This window comes from Felis catus, chromosome D4 (genome assembly GCF_018350175.1).
Source record: "Felis catus isolate Fca126 chromosome D4, F.catus_Fca126_mat1.0, whole genome shotgun sequence".
Classification (NCBI taxonomy): Eukaryota; Metazoa; Chordata; class Mammalia; order Carnivora; family Felidae; genus Felis; species Felis catus.
This window is the reverse complement of record NC_058380.1, coordinates 23,127,720-23,149,801: the sequence shown is the minus strand read 5'-3', so window position 1 is coordinate 23,149,801 and position 22,082 is coordinate 23,127,720. Positions and strand designations below refer to the sequence as shown.

The following is a 22,082-nucleotide window of genomic DNA, read 5'->3' as shown; positions in this document are numbered from 1 at the left end:
GGACTTTGGCCTAGGTCATGATCTCACGGTTCAGATCACGGGTTCAAGCCCCCCGTCCAGCTATTTGCTAGCAGTTCAGAGCCTGGAGCTGCTTTAGATTCTGTGCCTCTGTCTCTGCCCCTCCCCTGCTCACTCACTCTCTGTCTCTCAAAATTAAATAAACATTAAAAATTAAAAAAAAAAACAGTCATAGCAAAATCTCTAGGATGCACGAAAGGGTTAAGGGTAATTGTTTTGAAGCTGGGAATCTATGAGGTTTCTCCTCTACTTTTCCATACCTTCCAAATACACTAAAAGTGCACTTTCTAGTAGGGGAAATAGTCACAAATACGATTCTCTTCCACCTCCTGCTACGATAAACATGGTGACGCTTCCCAACACGGAACCAGGACACACAGAGGCATCAATACATCAATACCTGCAATTTAGGGCCATTACCTGAGAGTTTCTGCCTAATAAAAAACATGATATCCGCTTCATGGAGACACTCACGTCCTGCTATCCCTGATCTTGCAAGGCCAAAAGAAGGTTCTGCCTCTTCCTCTCCATGCAGAACGCCTCCATTGGCTTATACCTGGGGTTCGCCCAAACCATTCCATTAGACTCACCGCTAGGTCCAAGCAGCAATTAAAGCTCTTGTGGCTCCTTTGAAAACAACCAGCAGACTGTGAGCATCCTACCAGTTACCGGTTTCGCAGGGAATCAGAAATGAGGATTCCTAATTTAGTGTATGAACTTGCATCTTGAAGCCTCGCTCTCCTGACTGGTGCAGGCATTTCCAAGGCACTGGCGAATAGGGGCTGCAAGGCCCACGTGGTCACCATCTGCACCCCCAACCCGTGCAGTAACATCGGCCCATAACACTACTCAAAACTTCATTTGATCATTCCAGGCCTCAGGACCACCCCTATGAGATATTTTATCTCTGCACCTAGAGATGACGTCTGAGAAAGGCTTCTTGGGCAAGACCAGGCAGCTGGTGTAAAGTGACTTCTTAACATCAGCCAATATCGCCGCTATATTCCACGCTAGGTTCACCCGCGCAAGCGCCATCCAGTGACCTCGGCAACAGGGGCCCCGCGGTCCAGGCGCAGCCCCACCCCCGGGCGTCAGCACGTTTTCCCAGGCAGCAGCCTCCAGTGGGAGGGAGTCAGGGGTTGCGCGGCCTGAAGGAGCAACCGACTGGGTGGAAATGGCAGACTTTGGGAAGGATCCCTCTGTCAGCGCAGGAGACAAGGTCATTCCAGCATCCAGAAACCTTCGTCAAAATCTATCTTTGAGGCAAATAAAACTCTCGTCCTTCAGAAGTGATGGACACAGATTCCAGAAGTCTGAGGTGAGAGGGCTAACCTTTAGACTGCCCAACGTGGCCGCCATCGCCAGGGCAAACACCACAACCTCTGGGGGCCGCCCCTGGGGGTGGCTCCCAGGACCGTTCGCCCCTGATATGGCTAGCCCTGAACATCGCCACGCCTCTGTGCGTGTCCCCAACAGGACGTGGCCCCGCCCTTGGTGCCGCTCCCTTTGGGCGCGGAGCCGCCCCTGCGTGTGACTCCCTGGGCCCTACTCGCCCCGCTGCGTGGCTCTTCTGGACGTCGCCACGCCCCTGGGCGTGTCCTTAACAGGACGTGGCCCCGCTTTGGGTGCAGCTCGCTTTGGGGGCGGAGCCGCCCCGGGGTGTGACTGGCCTCTGCACGTGGCCCAAGGCCAGACCGACCTCCTCTGGGAAAAGCCTCCTTTTGCTCCTACTTCCCGCCAGAGGTTTTCGAGCTCCCTTGCGTCTGCCAGCCAGACTGTGGTGAGGTACGCATGGTTCGGTCCTCTGGAAAAGCAGATGACTAAGCCAAATATTCCAGCACAGTGGGAAAAGTGTTGTAAATTGGGAAGCGGGGACAGATCCCCGGGGAACCCTTCACAGTATAATAGGAAGGAAAGAGGAAAGAAGGGATGGGGACTCACGTTTTGGTTTCCTTACTCTTTGATATCTGCTAGCGATGAAAAGATCCGGTGACTTCTCATTTCCCTGTGGTGATCCAGCACACATGCTGGACGAGTGGGGATTGTGGAGAAATTGTAGGCCAGTGAAACCGTTTTGAGCGCTTAGGCAAAAGAATTGACTGAGGAACCGTCCTGGAAGCTCCCCGAAGACAGGGAGCTTTGTTTCCTTCCCCGTGTGCCCCCAATGCTTAGAAGAAAGCCCAGTACACAGTAAACACCGAGGGAATGAATGGATTGTCTTCAGGCAGTGTTGGCGCTGCCCATTGGTATGGAACATTTATGGTGGCATCAGTTACTTTCTTGTGCGATTTTATCCAAGAGGGGTCAGCCCCTTATCGGAAGACGGGTCTAAAAAGGACAGAACTGACTTCGGCAAGGGTGACAGATGAAAGGCAAGTGTGGAAGGCTGTTGAGAGTGGAGCTCTTTAGGTTTGGGATTAAGTGGTGGACCACGAAGTTTTCCTTGGAGAGGGAAGAAATGAAGAAAAACGCTGTCAGATGCCCAGGGAGACGTATAAAGTGGCTTGTAGTTCCTGCTGAATAGGTTGAAGAATTGGCATACTGAGGGCATAAACTGAAAGACTAAAACCGGGTGGAATGTCAGACTGCTTTTTCAGGTGGCAGAAGTGTTCCCGGTGATAAGTTCTGGGCTACGGCCACAACTAGACTGGAATGCAGGTAAAGGGCTCTAGGATGAGAAGGGGTAGACAGTGAGAGGACAGATTATGGGATGGTCTGTCCACATGGATGTGGGGGCCTCTGACTGATTGCTGCCACCTCAAGTTCCTGTCCTGGGCCCCATCCCACTTCTGGCCTGTCCCAGGGTCTGTGCAGAATCAGCATTTCCTGCAACTCCCAAGCATTAGTCAGTGGCATAACTCTGGACAAGCAGGCAGAACTGGGGCAGTGAGAGAGAGGGATGTAGCCGATCTGGTTTTGTTTTGACACCCAGCATTCACTCACCTTCTGGAAATAGTCCCTCTGTTGACCCCCAGGGAATTAACCCCATTCTCAGTCTCAGTCCATGTAAAGATGGAGTTGTCTTTCCCAGACAGTCTTATTTTAAGATGGGTGTATAACTCAAGGCTTGGCCAAAAGATGGTTTTATGCTTTTTGGCAGCAGTGACTGGTCGGGGACGGCATGTGACCCAGCTGGAGACAGTAAAGCACAATGGGACTTTTGCAGGGACTATGAGGGAGACAACCCATTTTCAGCTCTACTTAGTGCTTGAAAAGTACACGTAAAGGCACAAAATGACAGAAAGTCAGTCCAGAATCTAGTGCCAAGAAACGGATACAAACTGAACCTTGATGGCATCAACTGAGCCCCAACTTGAACCCTCCTGCCTGACGCCAGCCTTACTGCTAGATTTTCTCAGGTACCCGAGTCAACAGATTCTCTTTCTTAAGTCAGTCCCGTTGTTTTTGCTGTCATTGACAGCCAAATAATTCCTCACAGTGCAAGGGCACTCTCCATCCTAGCTCCCTCTTCCCATGCTAGCACACTAAGTATATATTACCTTCTCTGTCCTCCAGATTGCCCTTCTACAAGAGGGGATTAAGAAACCCACTTTGAAGGATCGTAAATATTAAATGGGAAACTATACATAAAAGCATGTTTTGCAAAATTGAAGTGCAATAAGCATTGCCTAATTTTTCGGAATTAAATTAAATCTTGTTCAAAGCCCCCGTGTCAAAGGAAGGCATCCTGTATTAGTCATGACTGTCAGTGGGGTTGGTGGGGGAGGATTTTGCTATCAAGCAAATATTCGCTATCAGGCAAGTAAGTATATACCAAAGAGCCTATGTGATTAAGCCCACCATGGTTGCTACTGGGATGGTCATTGTCCAAGCTCATTTGGCCCATTGAAAGCCGCTGGTTGTATAGCCTCTGTTCCGAGCGCGGGCAATGTGGTGTTTTGTGGCAGCTCCCAAATAATGGGGCTTGATGATTCATCGTCTCAGCAAACATCATTTCATCCTTTGAAAGAATTGTCTTGTCTCCTAGAGAACTTCCTCACAGAACCATCTACGTAAGGAACACATCTTTACATCATTATGATCAAGGCGCTGGACCACTGGTACCTTAAGCGACTCTCCTTTCACCCTAGCACTTCTGTCATCCCGTCTCTCCTCTCTCCTGAGGACACTTGGCCAGATTTTCATCTCACTTATAAGAGTATTGAGAGGACTGTGCAATACATGCCTCGCAACTTCTCTTTGGGGTCAGAAAACATGAAGACCATTTGTGACCCCTGAGAGGAGAAGCCCAGAGCTTCCTGTAAGACTAAAGGGGATGTTAACTTTTTATTCCTTTTGGAGTCACCTCTGACAGGGAATAGAGAGGAAGCATTCAATAGTTTGCTAAATTATCCTGCCTCGAATGAAGGTTACCCAAACTTGGGAAGAATCCCTACAGAGGAAAATGAACCACTCTTGTCATTGCCAGCCCAGCCTCCACCCCAGGGGGAAGCACTGCTTCACTTAATTTTTATTTCATGTTCATTTATTTGTGAGAGAGAAAGAGACTGAGGCCAAGCGGGGAAGGGCAGAAAGAAAGAGAGACACAGAATCCTAAGCAGGCTCCAGGCTCTGAGCTGTCCACACAGAGCCCGACGCGGGGCTCAAACTCACGAACCATGAGATCATGACCTGAGCTGAAGTCAGATGCTCAAGCAACTCAACAGCCCGGGCGCCCCCACTGATACACTTCTGTAATAATCGGTTCTTTCCCTGCTCCCCAGCCCCACCTATGAAGGAAGGAACAGACCTTGAGTCACCTGGGAGAGAAGGAGGCAGCCTCCACAAGTCTCTGAACCCGCCACTTCGCCTGCCTAATGAAGACCGTATGTGCCCTTGGGACACAGGAAAATACCCTGATTTAGTCTCTGATCCAGGGCCAATGGAAGTCTAAGGGGAAAAGCCTCAAGAGAAGAGCCCCTTCTCGAGGCCTGAGCTCCTTCACTGCGACTGCTGATTGGGACACAGTTCTCAATGTTAATCCCTCTGAAGGCTGCCTCTATGAACTTGATTGCCTTAGGCGGCACCTGACAGCAGAAAAGTTCCCAGTGCCTGAAGCTGGGATCTGGGGTCCCCATGCCCAATCCGTATCAACGTACCAATCAATTCATGCATTTTGGCAACCCTGACATTAGGTTTGGAGTTAGATTTAAGGTTGTAAAGATTCAGTTAGCCCATTCCCACTGCATTATACGTCAGTGAAAATTCTCGAGGCGCAACACTATATCATGTAAATGATAATCCCCCGGCTTCTCATAACACAGCGATACTTGAGAGTAGGCACAAAGCACATCTTTTCCTGGAAAAATGGATCATCTGTCCAGTCATTTTTCAGCAAATACAATTTCTTGCTTTTTATGACAGTACTGCTTTCCTATAGGAACAAGAATCTGAAGAAAGGACAGTAATCCTAGAAGCCGAACAAAAGTATAAGATCACTCATGGATGGTACTACCATATCATTTAGACAGATGACGTCCTGGATGTTCTGAGTATGCAAATTCTGTCTCGTTAACTCATTCAATATTTTCTCAGAATGGAGGCAATGGACACTAGGTGTGACTTGTCATGTGACCCCAGGCCATTAACTCAACCCCTTTAAACCACCACATCTCCCTTGGTTAGAAGTCCTCAAGCCATAGGTACATGGAAGATATCCCAAGATGGGAGTTACATCCCAAGATGTTCTAAGAGCCCAGTGCTAGCTTTCCCATCAATTGGGCGACTCATTCTCTCTGATGTGCTAGGTTGAAGAATCAAATTGAACTCAGAGATGTGCTATACTAAATATATTAATAACAGGAATTGAATCTTGCAGCCTGTAGGGTTTGCTTCCTCTCTCAGTTTGTCTATATCTACAGAAGCTGAGGGTTACTTCTTTAGCTCTAAGGCCTGGGAGCTAGGACAAAGTGGAGAAAGTGGTAGAGATAGGATGAGCCATACTGTACCTAAGCTTTCTTCCCCTCTTAAGTCTGAATGCTGGGGAGTCAGGTGCTTGCAAGTGTTCATTTTACTTTACCTTTCAGGATGACCCCACACCAACTTTACCTCTGTATCACCTGTTCTTCCTTCTTTGGATGCTCCAATCTGTTGGATGTTTTGTTACCAGCTGCCATTCCATGTAGCCATTAAACAGCTTTGACCTTGAGGACATGGATATGGATGAGGAGAAGGATCCAGTTGGCACCTTTGGCCCCTTTTGCTTCAGTGAACTGAGTAGGGTGTCCAAGAAGGAACCCTTGCCTTAGGAAGACTCCTAAGATTGCAATGATCCCCACCTCCTGAAGTTTACAATTGTGTGTAATTACCCCTCCCCTTGAGCACTGGTTGACCTTAGTGATTTGTCTCCAACAGAATAAAGGAAAGGTAATGGGATGCCACTTCCATTATTAGTTTATAAAAGATTATAACTTCTGTCTTGTTTGCAAACTCTCTCCTAGTTTTGATGAAGGAAGTTGCTGTGTCAGAGAAACCCACGTGACCAGGAACCAGCGAACTCCCACCCAGGGCCAACAGGGTATTGAGGACCTCATGCCAACAGGCTTGAGAGATGCATCCTGCCAACAACTGTAAGTGAATACAGAAGTGGGTTCTTCCCCAATCATACCTTCACATGAGAACCTAGCCTCAGCTGACACCTTAATGACAGCCTTCTGAGAGACCCTGAAGCAGAAAATCCAGATAGGCCTAGCCTGAGATTCTGACCCACAAAAATTGTCAGATGATAAATATGTGTTTTTAAGCCACTAAATTTTGGGATATCCATTACACAGCAATTCATAACTAATTCCCCTTTAAATTACTGTCACTTTGGTGTAAAATGTAGCATGTCTGGGAAAGCAGGTACCATATAGGAGCACAGCTTCCCTGACAACATCCTGGAGGTTTTGTCTTCATGCTCAAAGACGATCTTGTGTTCTCTCAGGCCAAAATGGTATCCCTGTGCTCTCATAAGCCCTGAGTAGTCTCTGGGAGGTGATGCCTACATGCCATAGTACCTCATCGCACCCTACAGCTGTATATATGTCAGGATAGTTTGGGAGCAAGTGAACAAACAGGTGGAGCCAAGGTGTAGACTTTAAGGGGTTTTCTCACTTGGTGAAGGCCTGAACATTTTCAGAGTAAGCCTTTTGTACTTTTTATGAAAAAATTCTACATTTTAAATACAGGACCCCTGGGGCGCCTGGGTGGCGCAGTCGGTTAAGCGTCCGACTTCAGCCAGGTCACGATCTCGCGGTCTGTGAGTTCGAGCCCCGCGTCGGGCTCTGGGCTGATGGCTCAGAGCCTGGAGCCTGTTTCTGATTCTGTGTCTCCCTATCTCTCTGCCCTTCCCCCGTTCATGCTCTGTCTCTCTCTGTCCCAAAAATAAATAAACGTTAAAAAAAAATTAAAAATAAATAAATAAATAAATAAATAAATAAATAAATACAGGACCCCTGAGCAGGGTCAAATAAAGGGCCCCAGGATAAAACTGAGAAGGCCACTGTCAAGCTTCTTACAAGGGACCAGTATGGATGTAGAAGCCCAAAGAGAAAATCGGTAAGAGCTGAACTCACTTCTTCCTTTCCCAAAGCACAAGTCCCTCCTCCTATACGACACCATCCCACAATCCCAGTGCACTACACAGAAACACCCCCACTCTCTATTAGAGCAAACGTTTATTGAGGAGGGTTAATATTCTTGGTTGTGCTGAAGAAAGATTGTTCTGATCAGAGGATATGTTACTGTGAAAACTGTGAGGCTTTCTCAACAAGGACTAAACGATTTCTTTAGGGAAATTTCTTCTCCCTCAAAGTGCTGGAGAAGCATTTTCTGCTTGAATAGAAGGGTTGAATCTCTGAACACAGTGCTTTCATCAGCGGTGAGGGGGGCTGCAAGGACCTGGCATAGTTGATGCACACAGGTGGGGCCTAGGTGATGCACGGGCTCCCTGGAGGACAGAGAAGAAGCGAGTTGGCTTGGAGTTAATAGCTGCTTCTTGAAGGCCCCAACTTTCTGGGGAATTCCGGTCCTGTGTCTGTTCTGCCTGACACTTGTAAGACACTTCTGTTCGCAGAGACGGCTTCTTGGCTACAGAACTCGATCCTGGCCCGTTTGCCGTGTGGTGTGTCAGAGAAAGCCTGATAGTTGGAGGGATGCCTCTTGTCAGGCCCTGCCTGGGCCTGGAGTTCTTCCTTCTGCTGGCTTAACTCTGAGGCCTTAGATTCATACCTACCTGCCACCTTCACGCCTAGGATCTTCCCAGTGGCAATCATGAGCTCATGAGCTTCAGGAGGCCCAGCACTCACAAGAGCAGTCAGTCACACTTTCAACTGGGTCTCGGTGCTGGCAACTTTCCTGCTTTGTGATTTTTTTCATGGCCTTGATCCACTTGATACATTGCCTCATCTTTTTTCTGAAGTAACTCTCGGGAAGAAACTGTTCGTTCTGTGACAGAGGTGAGGGAGCACTCTCTAATTTTCTGTCCTCAACACGGTGGCTCTTCTTTCTGGCTACCGATGTCCCTACCCCTGAATCCTCCCTTCTACATTTTCCTGCTTTGGAACCCTGAGGTCTCACTTTCTCTGCACTTTTTCTTTGTGGAAAATTCTTAGGCTGGCACTCACCTAAGACCAGCTTAGAGGGCCAGGACTCCTGCTGCTGCTCCGTGCTGTGTTGTCCTCCAAGTGGACATGCGGCACCTGGGACGCTCCCATATCCCCACTACAGTCACTCTGGGACTGAGTCAGTGAGGCCTTGGACGTCAAGCTGTCGGAAGTAAGGGGCATGCCAGTGGCATCCATGCTTGAGCTTGATTGTGGTCCTCCCTCTACACTTTCGACTTTAACTCACTAAGGAGCTGTCTTTTAAGGTCTGATAGTTTAGAATCTTGGGGAGCCAGTGCTGTTGGTGAGGGCTGTTCAGTGGTCGGCACAGCTTCTACCTTACTCAAATTGACATTTGTCATTTTGGAGCTTTCCAACTCACTGGTTGTCAAGACTTCACAAGATTGGGATTGAAGAGTACACAGCTCCTTGGTGTTGAATACGCCCCTGGACAAGTTGTGCTTTGCAAAATGGTCTAAATTCTTCTGCACCATCGCTCTGCCCTGAGCCATTTCAGTTCCATCGCCAGGACTCACATTCTCATCCTTTGGCTCATGTCCAGCTTCAGCTTGCTTTGGGGGTACCTCTGGGCCACATCTGCTGTCTAGTACAGCCTCCCTCTGTCTCACTTGAGCTATGATGCTGTGTGTAAGAGACTGGAAAGTCTGACTTCCATACGCAGCTGTCTGGATACCCTCTGCAAGCTCATGGTTGGTGTCAGAGAGTGATGCTTTCAGGGCCCTCTGTCCTTCATTGCCCATAGGTGACATGGCAGGGAGAGAATGATCCAGGGTGGGGACTGAATTTGGTGTTCTCATCCTGTTGCCATGAAAAGTTTTAGAGCTTCTCTCATGGGGGTTAGAAAACTCAGCTTTGGAATCCACCAGAGAAATATGCATGGCTGAGGAGGGAATGTCTAATTGGGGAACAGGCCATGTTGTGGCTTCTCTCAACATATAGAATTTTATGGATTCAAGAACCCTGAGCGGTAGACCTCACCTCCGACTCATCCGAAATCTTATAATATGGGCCTCTAGCAGCCGTCGGGTATTGGGATCGAGAAAGGAAGGCTCCAGAATGGTAATCTGGCAGCAAACCCTACCCACCATTGTCTTTTTTGATTTGTGTTTTCCATTTTAGTCTGGGAACTCCCACACAAAGGCAGTGCATTGTCATCAGCCAGCCATGAACAACACACACCTGTAGGAATCCTACCCGCAGTAATCTACCAAAATTTCTTGTTCAAATGTAATCTAAGGTCAGATTTCATTTGGTTCTGGTCTGTGTCCTTCCTTGAGACATTTAGCAATTCATTCCCTAGTGACTCCTTGAATGACACACACAGTTACTTTTTGCCTCCAAAGAAGCCCTAAGACCCTTCACTAGGTAGCATTCTGAGACCCTTTGTGGGCTGCCTTCTGGGCTCTTCTCTAGATTTACCCAAGATCCTCATCATGTTCATCCTTAGCTGGAACTCTGTTGGGACCCTCTCATGGAAACTTCCTGGGAAACTCGATTCAGTCTTTGCTAGATCCTTGGCTACTGTGGCCCTGGAGCTCAGAGAATTTTGAGCAAACATGTCTGCTTTTTTGCTGAGACATTTCTGTTCATGTACACTGAGGCTCCATCAGTGCTAGAGACTCTAGATTTGTACAGGCATGCAAGCACCAGCATGGGGTACCTTCCTTGGACTGTGAAACTCCAGTCTCTCCTGGGATTCACAGGTAATATGGAAATGGCCAGGAATGATGGATGACCATATAACCAATGGAAAGTTGGGGGCTTGAGGACAAATGGCTTCAGGATATCTTGGGAACCCAGGGACTAAACCCCACAAACTTTCCTGGTGCTTCTTCAACATGTGCCATGGCACATGCTGGTTTTCAGTCAAGACAGGAGAGTCTGACTCATTCTTGGATCCTTGGAAAAACACTCCACAGTCCCTATTCTGGGGTGAAGAAGACGATGGTATGATTGGTAGGCGAGGTTGAAGGTGGGCCTGGGGGTTCACCTGAGTGAAAGATAGCGGCTGGGATTGGGACAAGTTTTGAGGCCAGGGTCGGGAATATAAACCGGGGAGAGGAAGGCGATGGGAATGAGGGTGGAGTAGAACTTCTTGATCCTGCATTTTGACTGCAGGAGCATTACAGCATCCATTGAATAAGACAAAGTGAGACCCTAGTGGGGAAGTACTACTAGAAACCAGGAGAGTGTCTACTAAGGACTCACTATGTGAGGAGGGAAGACCCCAGACGAGCTGGCTATATTTCTGATACAAGTTTTCCCCCAAACACTTGAGATCGAGGAGCTGCTGACAAATGCACAGGTGCTCTGGTTTGCCTTCAAAATTCCAGCCAGTTTTGGGGGCTGTGGTGACCTGTACATCAAAGGGCTGCAGTGAATTCACTGAAGATGTCCTTTGGTATTCTGGCCACGTGTGTTTTGAAAATGGTCCCTCTTCTTTTTCTTTCTTCTCCAAAATCTGGAAAGGCATTCTCTTTTTCATTTGTCTCTCTAAGACTTCCTGTATGTTAAGGTCAAGGAAAGAAATTCCACCGGCCTCCTTGTGCCTGTTAGCAGGGTCTCCCCAGAGATGGGTTTCTGGTAGATGGAAGTAATCTTGCTCTTGCTGAAAATTAGAGTGTGATAATGCGGGGAGGAACATGTTCTGCGCATGAGCCTGCCAACAGGAGAATCCGGAAATTGACGAGCTTAAATGAGCACTACCTCTGATTGTTGGGATACAAGTGGACCATCCACCAGGGCTATCTGGAGATGAGTTCTCTGGAACAGGCTTCAAGGAGATTGAAATCGATTTAGATTGAGTCGCAGTTAAAGTGCAGTCTGGTGGTGGTGAAACAGACAGGGCTGGTGTGCATGATGACGAGCAAATGAATCAGTGGGATTCTTTGTCTGGGACAGACGTGGTAAGAGGTTGATGTCTTGGAAAAAGGTGGGGTCAAGAGAAAAGATGGTATTCAGAGGTAAAGTGGACTCGGCTTGGGCAATAGGATCCCCTTTCTGAATGTCATGTAGTAGGAGAGGGGGAAAAGGCAGTGGGTTGGGGTGATCCCACCCACTGGGAATCTGGAACTCAAAGAAGGAAAAGACTCTGGTGGCAGAGAGTGACCTGGTCATGAGGATAAGAAAACCTTAGGTGAGCAAAGGGAGGGGGTGGTGGGGATGGCTCAGGCAAAAGGGCTGGTTTTAGGTCTCCTGGAGGGACTGCTGTGAAGGCAGGGGAAGGACAGAATGATGAGTCTATCACAGGGGCTGTGGCAGCCAAGGGGATCACAGAGAGAGTAGCGTCTTCCAGGACCTCCAGGAACAGCAGCCGATTGACCTCAGCTGTTGTACTATTACACACCTCACAGAAGGGGTCTGGACATAACAGTTGATGAAAGTGCATGGTATCATGATGCCGGCACAGGGGGCTGCAGGAGACAGGAGGTACAAAGCTGCAGCCACGGCCAAAACAAACATATGTGGCTCTGGCAATTCTGGCAAAAGTAGTGCCACCCCCCATCCCAAAGGCTTTCCCATTCTGACTCTGAGGATTTTCTATCCCATGTCAACTACAGGCTTCCCTGAAGCCCTAGAAATTCATAGACTCTGCTAAAAAAGGTGGGGGCGGGGGTGTCAGGAAAGAAGGCAATGTTTAGTCACCTTGCAAAAGAGAAATCACCTTTCTTATCTCCTCAACTTTGTTCTGGCAAGTTCTCCAACCTGGGAAACCAGGAGATTGGTGAAGGTTGAAGCAGGAGATATTATGAGAGGCCGAGTACAGTGTCCTTTAAGAGATACCCTTGGTAGATTGGATTTGGAGAGCCCCAAGAATGAGGATATAAGATCACATAGTCAGTGATAATAATAACAAGACTCACATAAGTATGTTGTTATATCGTTCACAAAGGACTTTCATATATACTATCCCATGTGATCTTGAAAAAAACCCTATGAGGGACATAGGTCAATGATTACTTTCAAGAGGAATCTGAATAGGAATGATGTCTCCAGTCTTTCACAAAGTCAGGAGACAGAAGTTCTGACTCTTGATAGTCACACGGACACCTTGGGCAACACGCATTGATCAGGTCCATCACTGCTTTGTGCTCAGGGATGGGCAGAACAAGGAAAACTGAGAAGGGTCTTAGCCCCTGACTGCCTTTCTCTGAGACTTTTCTCTGAGGCCCTTCTTCTCTGACAGGGAAATATCTAGCAAATGATGTCCTCAGAGATCATGGACTAGGGACCTCATGGAAAGGACAGAAAGGGTCACCCTTGGAGAGCTCAGGTGGAATAGGCAGAACCTTACCATTCAGTGTCCCACCTTTCCTCCTCCTCTTGGCTCTGCCCTGATGCTAGAACAAAAATGAAAGAATGAGGAGCTAGGACTCACTTGTCCGTCTCTCTTCTCTCTGGGAAACAGGGAAATTTAATATCCACAAATGCTATGACTCTATTTTCAGTAACAGAATTTTGTGGTTCCTGCTTTCATCAATTTTTAAAGGTGATGAAATGTTTTCAATATTTCCTACTTTGAAAAACTCAAGGAAGGATTTTGTGTATGAGGTCCACACTTGATAGTCTCAGCCAGAAATCCTTTGTTCAATGAGGACACAGACACGGAGGCCAGCAGTCACATCTGTGCTCCCTGAGGTACGACCGTGTATTGTGGGACACAGCTCAGAACCCAATCTGTCTTCAGAGGCTTTCAGAGAATCAGCCCAACATGAAGGAAGGCTTGGTCGAGTGAGGCTTGACATGGGATGGAACTCTCGATCGAGTGCGAGTGAGCTTTGTTCCCTTTCACAGATCCCATACTCTCTAAATAACCCAATCCAGGAATACGGAATCACTGTGTTTGGGATTTTACCCAAGACCTGTCACCACATCCAGATAGTTTGTGAGCTTCGAGTGGAAATCTTAGTCATTCATTAACCCATAGCCCTGCCAGATCTCTTTTCCTAGAGGAGTGAATGTCTCTTCTTTAAAAATTCCCATTTTAGGTGTCTCTCTGACCCAGCCAAACTCATTTAGAAATGTGAGATGAAGAACAGGAAAGTAAAGAGTTATTCTCTGAAGGACAACTTCTGGTCCCAATTCTCAGAGTTAAAAAAAAGCCTGGAGTCATTACCTCAGTCTTTGAAAGAAGCAAACTGAGAATCAATGACTTTGCTTGCAGCCATAGTAGGAACCACTACCCTAAATCCTCAGAGAGTGTGAATGCACAGAATCATAGCTAAGATCAGCTTACCTGGGACAGAAACCCTGGAGGCTGGGGATTGCTGTCCTTGTGGGAACACTTGAATAGACACTTTGACAAATTGCTGGAGGAATGCATGTGGGCTAGCATGAGGGTAAGAAACTCCTGGCGTCACAATCTAATGGGGGCCCCCACTTATTCATAAGTTTTATTACCAGGAACCCCACCTGGTTCTCACACTAAAGAGCTATGAAAACAATGCTCATGTTTCTGGCCAGGGAGTACAGGGTTTGAGAGAAAATTAACCATTTTGAAAACATTGTGAAATATTCTCAGAGTTCTCCATAACACAAGCCTACTCAGTAGGGGAAAAAGACTACCACATGGGAGAAGGTAAATTACGCAACTAAGGCAGCCCATCTGGCCTTGTCTCATCTATGGAGTAGGAAAAAACAAACCATCTTCAAAACACTTGTGAACATCACTAGTAAGGGGTACAGACCCATTGAAAGACAGACATTTAATCATATCCTCTGCCCCAAGATATTACGGGATCTCCTGGAAAAAAGGAGACAACACATAAGAACACATGGGGAATGTAAGCATAGATATGAGAAACTCTACGAATCAAAAGGAAATGTTAGAAACCAAAAACACTATGACAGATATAGAATGCCTTTGATTGACTCATCTGAAGTTTGCATATGGTCCAGGAAAGAACTGAGTTTGAAGATATGGCAGTATAAATGTTCTAATGTCCATGCTGAAAATTAAAGAGAAAAATAATTTTTTAAAGCTAAAATCCAGAATACCCAAACATTGTAGAAGCTCAGAGAACACCAAGCAGGAAATTAATAAAATAAAATAAAATAAAATAAAATAAAATAAAATAAAATAAAATAAAATAAAATAAAAATAAACTATACCTGGACATATCATTTTCAAACTGTAGGAAAGCAAAAGATAAAATATTTAAAGAATTCATAAGTAAATATAAACCCCACCTCTAGGAAAAAAGATAAGAATTACGACCTGTTGCCATAAGCCATACAAGTAAGAGATTGGAGTGAAATATTTAGGGTTGAAATTTAGTTTGAAAGAAAAAACCACCAATCAAGAATTTTATATGTAGTGAAATTATCCTTCAAAAATGAAAGAGTAGTAGGAAGTCAGACAGTGAAAAGCTGAGGAAATTCAGCAGCAGCAGACCTGCCCTGCAGAATGTTAAAAGTTGTTCTTCAGGGAGAAGGAAAATACTCAGATCTACAAAAGGTGAAGGAAGATAAAATAAAACTGTTCTTTGTCTTATTCTCAATTGACCCAAGAATAATAACAATAATGTGTTGGGTGATTATAGTGTATGGATTTGACCCAAGAATAATAACAATAATGTGTTGGGTGGTTATAGTGTATGGATAAGTGAATGATATCAGTGTTACAACTGACAGGAGTAATTGGAAATTCCTGCACTACCTATTAAGTGGTATAGTATTATATGAAAGTCGTAAATGCATGTTACAAACTCCAGGGCAACCATGAAAATATTTTTTGTAGAAGCGCCTGGGTGACTCAGTAGGTGAAGCATCCGGAGGATCGAAAGGTCAGAAGATCAAGTTCTTCATCGAGCTGTGCACTGAGCATAGAGCCTGCTTGAGATTCAGTCTCTCTCTTCCCTCCCCCTACTGTGTGTGCTTTTTCTCTCTCTTAAGTAAAATAAAATGTTTTTTAACACACAGTAATTGTGCAAAAAAAAAAAAAAAATGTTGAGAAAATGGAATCATATATAATGCTTGCTGAAAACCAGAAACACTAAATGAAAATTACACTAAATGAAATTTACAATAATTTACACTAAACGAAAATTAAAATACAACTTAATCAGGGTGCTTGGGTGGCTCAGGTGGTTAAGTGACTGCCTTCAGCTCAGATCATGGGCTCATGGCTTGTGAGTTTCAGCTCGGAGTAAGGCTCTGTGATGACAGCACAGAGCCAAGAACCTGCTTTGGATTTTGTGTCTCCCTCTATCTGTCCCTCCCCCACTTGAGCGTGCTTACTCTCTCTCTCTGTGTCTCTGTGTGTGTGTGTGTCTCTCTCTGTCAAAAATAAACATTAAAAAAAACTTTAATACAGCTTAATGTGTAAGATTCAGCAAAAGCAGTAGTTGGAAGTTGATAGCTTGGAATGTATCTATTTGTAAAGGAAGATTTATTATCTCTGACAGACTCTACTCTATTTACCTGATTGATGTCTCTGTGCTTCCAGAATATTGGCAAACACGGATTCCTCTTTAGGTAACAGCATCAGAAGAAGGACCCCACCCCACTCAGGAGGGCAAGGATGGGGATAGCTAGCAAGTTCAATTGGAGTTCAGCCATGGTGCAGTAAGGCCTCTCAGACAAAGATGGTTCACAGCATTGGAGAGGTATTGCTGCCTCGGGCAGCTGGGCATTGAGAGTACATGTTGTAGACTAGAGTTCCAGGCCCACATCACAGAGCTTTAGTACAGACACCAAAGGTTCTTGAGGGGAGGGGAGGGGACAACACAGGAAAGAGAAACCCACACGCAACTCCTCCCCCATCGTCCAGGCCAGCAAATCTGTCCATCCTTCCATGATCTCTTAGATGCCTACTTACCTTCCAACTCCACCTATTCACCATTTCATATATTTACCTCAGTGAAATCATCATATTCCACCTGTTTCCCTGATATTACCTGCTTGGTGATACTGCTTTTGGACCCCACATTGTCGCCGAAGGTTTGCTATGCCCAGAGATCCGCATCCCCAACATCTACTCTGCCTTGAGCTGCAGTTTTCCCCAGTAGTGCATTTTTACTTTTATGAACTGAGAAATATACTGAGAGGCAGCCCTACCCCTCATATTTCCTCAGAAGAATCCACACTCACCAAAGAGCATAAGAGAGCAGAGTAGCCTCTACCAAAGAACAGAAAGCATGACAAAGAGGGAGGCGAGGGCATGGCGCCCCATGGACCTGTGGCAAACAACTTAAAATCCTTCAGTAATTCTTTTATTTCCCCATATCCCTCTTAGGCTATTCATGCCCTAGAGGGTCTCTTCTACCCATACGGTGTCTCACCCTGAGGCTCCCTCTTCTCTCTGCCTAATGCCACCTCTCCCCTCAACATTTGTATTTTTTGTTATTTTTTAAACTTTATTTTGAGGGACAGAGGGCTTGTGAGCATGAGCGGGGGAGGGGTAGAGAAGAAGAGGGAGAATCCCAAGCAGCCTCCAGCCTGATGGGGGCCTCGATCTCATGAGCCACAAGAGCATGACCTGTGCTGAAATCAAGAGTCGGACCAACTGGTTGGCCTGAGCCACCCAGGCGCCCCTGCCCACAAGTTTACTTATTCCTTTGTTACAGAGCAGTAATGCTGAATCACAGCCCACAGGACCAAACTCATCTTAATCTAGGAAGCGGGCTTCTCTTCAGCATAATGTCTCATGAGCACAATTGTAATTATATGTAACAATACCATTTGGAGTATTTTGAATCACACCTGTGGTTACTTCTTCCATGAAAAGTTTCATTAGTTTTTCCCTGCATAATTGTTAACGTTTCACCAAAATACCTATTGACATCTCCATCCCTTTTTTAACAATAATGTCATTCTTGTTGATGGTGTATATGTATTCATCTCCCCATGCTAGCTAGTCATTTAATAGTTGTACCCCTTACAACTAGCTTCATTATTTGTATTACAGGCTGTTGAAATTAAGCCCTGTATCAACTCCTTATTTGACTTGCCTGCATTCCATCTCTGATGAATCAGTCTTAGCCACAGACACCCAATTCTTTCCCTCTGATATGAGGAGGGTTTATCAGTAATGGTGACTCCTTCCTTTACCTCTCTTCTCCTGCACCCACAGCTTCACCATTGTCTCTACCCAGAAGGAAGGTACACTTCAAGCTCAGCCCGCCTGGGGCACATACCTTCCCTTGACTGCAGGAGGTTTCTCTGTTAAGGAAAATCCCTGCACATATGTTTGCACCACTAGTATTGCTTTTTAATAGAAAGTGTGGTCCTGACGGTCCCTAAGGCTCCTAGGACTCACTCACAACTATAACAATATCCTTAACATCCGAGCGAGATCAGTTCCACCAAAAAAAAAGTTTCTAGGTGAGGAGGGGTTATAAATATGGCACATCGGATATAGTTTTCAAAAATGGGCCCTTATAAAAAAGCCTAAGAAACTGACCCAGATTAAAGGAAACTAGAGAGACACAGCAACTATGTGTAGTATGTGATTCTAGACTGAATCCTGTTAAGGAAGTTTAAGAAAAACTACACAAAGGACGTTACTTGATTTAAATCCACAAAATTGGGAGCACCAGGATGGCTCAGTGGGTTAAGCATCTGACTCCTGATTTTGGCTCAGGGCATCATCTCACAGTCTCTGGGATCCAGTACCCCCTGGGGCTCTGCACTGATGTCTCAGGTCCTACTTCAGATCCTCTCTCTCCTGCTCTATCTGCCCTTCCCCTGCCACATGCACATGCACTCTCTCTTCAAAATAAACTTAAAAACATAAAGTGACAAAAATGGAATATGAATGGGAAATTAAAAACTTCATGTAAATGTTAAACTGTTATCACTGCATTAACTGTGCTGTAAGAGAAACTTTTCTTAAGAAATACACAATGAAGGGGCGCCTGGGTGCCTCAGTTGTCTAATCGTCCAACTTCATCTCAGGTCGTGAATCGCGGGCAGTGAATTCGAGTCCCATGTCGGGCTCTGTGATGACAGCTCAGAGCCTGGAACCTGCTTTGGATTCCCTGTCTCCCTCTCTCCCTGCTCTTCCCCTACTTGCGCTCTCTCTCTCTCTCTCAAAACTAAATAAACGTTAAAATTTAAAAAAGAAAAGAATTACACAATGAAATATTCAGGGTGAAAGTACATGATGCATGAAATATATTCTCAAACGTTCAAGAACGTATGTATGTTTTTCATACATGTATCTGTGCGTTCGTGTGGAGAGAGAAGGGAAAGGAAGAAAGCAGACAGGAATTGTAAATAGTTCAAACTGTTAGTAGGTAAATCTGGATAAAGGGTATATGGCTCTACCATCTATGCGACTTCTCCACAATTTATTTTCAAATATATATACTTTAAAAATGAATTTAACCCAACCTTTGAGATTTCTGGCTTTGATTCCAGGAGCTGCTGCCGCCACCATACCCAGACCCCAGAAGTGCGCAATGCCAACTTTAAAACAGTTGTCTTGAGCTCTGTCCCAGACAAGAACCCTGGGATGGTCTGCACATATGAAGCATGCTAACATTTCACCACGGTTTTAACAAAATACTGGCAAAGAACAACCCCATTCAAAACCAAAAAAAAAAAAAAGAAAGAAAAAATATTTTAGAAATTATACACAATATAAAACAAACAAAAAGGACAAAACGTCATCATGTATACTACATGGAACCCCTAAGGTCTTTTTTAGCTAGTGCTTCCAGGTTATTGTCTTCTGGGTTCTGCAGTGTGAACTGGTTTGCTAGCACCTCATTTGCTCTGCTAGTCAGTTACTGCTCCTCCACCAGATTCCCATCTTCCAAAAATGTGTTGACATCTTTTTCCTCACCCGCTCCCCTTTTTTGTCATCCGTAAGTACTTCTTTTCCACAGCTTTATTGAAATATATTTCACATACCATATAATTCACCCATTTGACGTGGATAAGTCCATGATTTTCAGTATATGCACAGACATGTGCATCACAATTCTAAGGCATTTCCACGACTTCAGAGAAAAACACCTCCAACCTTTTGCCTATCATTCCCCTCTGCCCTCAGCCCCCCTCCACCCCACCTCCAGGCCCCAGCTCTAGGCTGAATCTACTCTCTGTCTCCCGATTTCCCTATTCTGGACATTTCATGTGAATGGAATCATGTGTGGTCATTTCTGACTGGCTTCTTTCACTGAACATGTTTTCAAGGTTCATCCATGTTGTGGCATGTATTGGTCTTTTTATTGCCAAAAAATATATCATGTGGGTATGTCCTGTTTTATTTACCCATTTATCAGTTGATGGATGTTTGTGTTGTTTCCATCTTGTGACGTTATGAATAATATAGCTGTGAACATTTGTATACAAGTTTTTGTGTAGACCTCTGTTTTCAGTGCTCTTGAGTAGACACCTAGGAGTCATCTGCTGGGTTATATGATAACTGGATGTTTAACATTTTGAGCAACTGCCAGACTGTTTTCCAAAACAGCTGCAATATTTTCCATTCCCACCGGCATCATATGGGGTTCTAAATTCTCCACAGTCCCACCGACACTTGGATTATCTTTTTGATTCTAGCCATCCTTGTGGGTGTGAAGTGCTGTGCAATACTGGTTTTGATTTCCATTTCCCTGATGGCTAATGGCATCGAGCATTTTTTCATCTAATCTTTTACTTTTAATGGCCTTTGGGGAAAGAGAGGAGTGTTTGATCTACTGTGTTAACTTGAAACACAATAGTTCATTTTAAAAGTGGCAGGAAAAGTTTTTCTTCTAAATATTTGGAAACACATAGAGCAGTGTTGAGTCTTTATCAACATGTATAGTGTTCTTCTATACTTTTTGCATGTTATACTTACTGTGTGATGAAGGGACAGTGAGATCGTGCCCTGAATTTGCTCTGTAAGATTACTTCTCATGTGGAGGTGAGGAATTCACTCAAAGGGCTCCTCAGGGTTGACTGCAAGGCAGAGCAGAACTGATTGCTAAAGTGCCTATAAGTTCAGTGCTTTTTTGGCACCAATGCTGCGTACATCTATTGTGAATAAGTATGTTCCACAGGGGATAAATATCAAAGAAATGTGAGAGCTTTGACATGGGCACATAGCATATGTCTTAGAGATGGATGGCAAGATGTTTGTTTATGTTTGTTTATTTTGAGAGACAGACAGAGAGAGCGAGCATGAGGGGGGGAGAGCAGAGAGAGATGGAGGAGGAGGAGCAGAGAGAATCCCAAGCAGGCTCCACACCAGCAACACAGAGCCTGATGTGAGGCTGGAACTCGTGAACCTGAGATTATTACCTGATCCTAAACCAAGAGTCAGATGCTTAACCGACTGAGGAGCCCCTAGATGGGAAGATCTTACAATGGGCTTTTGCACTTTAATCGTAATCACACCTGCCAGATGATAATAGTGCAACTTGGGTGAGGGGCGTGTGGGACATTCTATTGTTCTAGCTGCTCTTGTGCATGTTTAAACATTTCTGTAGTAAAAAAGCTTAAAAAAGTAAAAGAGGGAAAGGAGCAGGAGGAGACCTGGCAAGGGAGGCTCAGTCCCATCAAGACTAGAATTTAGGGATCTCTCAATAAAGAGTATTTCCTTCGACACTGGGAAAGAAAGTGGAATGGGGAAGTATTGTTGGAAGGTTTTGCTGTGTTGTGTTCTGATGAAGAGCTGCCATCTCATGGCTTTCTAGCTCCTCTGTGAACTGTGGTCCAGCACATCTGCAGGGAAAATGAAGAGGGCCTAAGTTGGGGAAAGTGAAGGAAATTTAAAATAGATCTGAGTAGAATTGGCAAGAGAACAGACGAAGGAAATAGTGACCTAACTCCAATTCTTTTGTTTCCATGTAAGCCTGGGATAAGTATTTGTGAGATGAATGAATGATTTGCAAGTAGTGCTGGGACTGAATTTCTTGTGCCATCAATAGACTCAATTGTGATATTTCCAATATTGATCAGTAACTTGGAGAAATGTATTTCTAGAAAAAAGCAGAGAGATGAGAATTTGCCAGACAAGAAGGACTGAAGGGGATTGGATGGGGCCCATTTGTACTGGAGGTTTTTATTTAACATTTTTTAATGTTTATTTATTTCGAGAGAGACACTGGGAGAACACAAGTGGGGGAGAGGCAGAGAAGGAGAGACAGAATCCCAAGCAGGTTCTGTGCAGAGTCTGTGCAAGATCATGACCTGAGCTAAGAGCAAGAGTCAGCCGCTACAATGACTGCGCCACCCAGTCAACCCTGTTGTTTTAAAATTTTTTGATGGTTATTTTTCAGGAAGAGAGGGAGACACACAGAGTGTGAGCTGACGAAGGGGCAGAGAGAGAGACGGAGACACAGAATCCCAAGCAGGCTCCAGGCTCCGGGCTGTTAGCACTGAGCCCCACGTGGGGCTCAAACTCACGGACCACGAGATCATGACCTGAGCCAAAGCTGGACGCTTACCCGACTGAGACACCCAGGTGCTCCTGGATCTTTTTAAATTTTGTTACCTGATAGATGATCAGGAAGACAAGGCCTT

The 22,082-nt window shown here is 45.4% G+C and overlaps 2 protein-coding genes and 1 long non-coding RNA gene across 5 annotated transcripts in view; 1 reads left to right on the top strand and 2 right to left on the bottom strand.

Moving 5' to 3' along the window:
* LOC111556292 (spermatogenesis-associated protein 31D4-like) overlaps positions 1–1,098 on the bottom strand; it is an 88,519-nt gene extending 87,421 nt beyond the window's left edge. The window contains exon 1 of the mRNA XM_045042622.1: positions 609–1,098. The gene's annotated coding sequence lies outside the window, so the exon portion shown is untranslated. The remainder of the gene's footprint in view (positions 1–608) is intronic.
* Positions 1,099–1,145: 47 nt separating this feature from the next.
* On the top strand, positions 1,146–15,772 carry LOC123381487. 3 transcript variants are annotated; one of them, XR_006588528.1, is made up of 4 exons: positions 1,146–1,336; positions 6,459–6,587; positions 7,450–7,557; positions 15,364–15,772. It is a non-coding gene; the product is annotated as an uncharacterized LOC123381487 (long non-coding RNA). The 3 variants fall into 3 exon arrangements; XR_006588529.1 differs by lacking the exon at positions 1,146–1,336 and adding an exon at positions 1,672–1,803; XR_006588530.1 differs by lacking the exon at positions 7,450–7,557 and having other exon boundaries at positions 1,152–1,336.
* LOC123381484 (spermatogenesis-associated protein 31D3-like) lies at positions 7,664–21,897 on the bottom strand. The gene is made up of 3 exons (XM_045042626.1): positions 20,416–21,897; positions 12,919–12,964; positions 7,664–11,397 (listed from the first exon to the last, which is right to left on the bottom strand). Exons 2-3 carry the CDS (start codon positions 12,919–12,921, stop codon positions 10,246–10,248), a joined length of 1,155 nt encoding a protein of 384 aa, XP_044898561.1. The 5' UTR covers positions 12,922–12,964; positions 20,416–21,897; the 3' UTR covers positions 7,664–10,245.
* Positions 21,898–22,082: the final 185 nt, after the last annotated feature.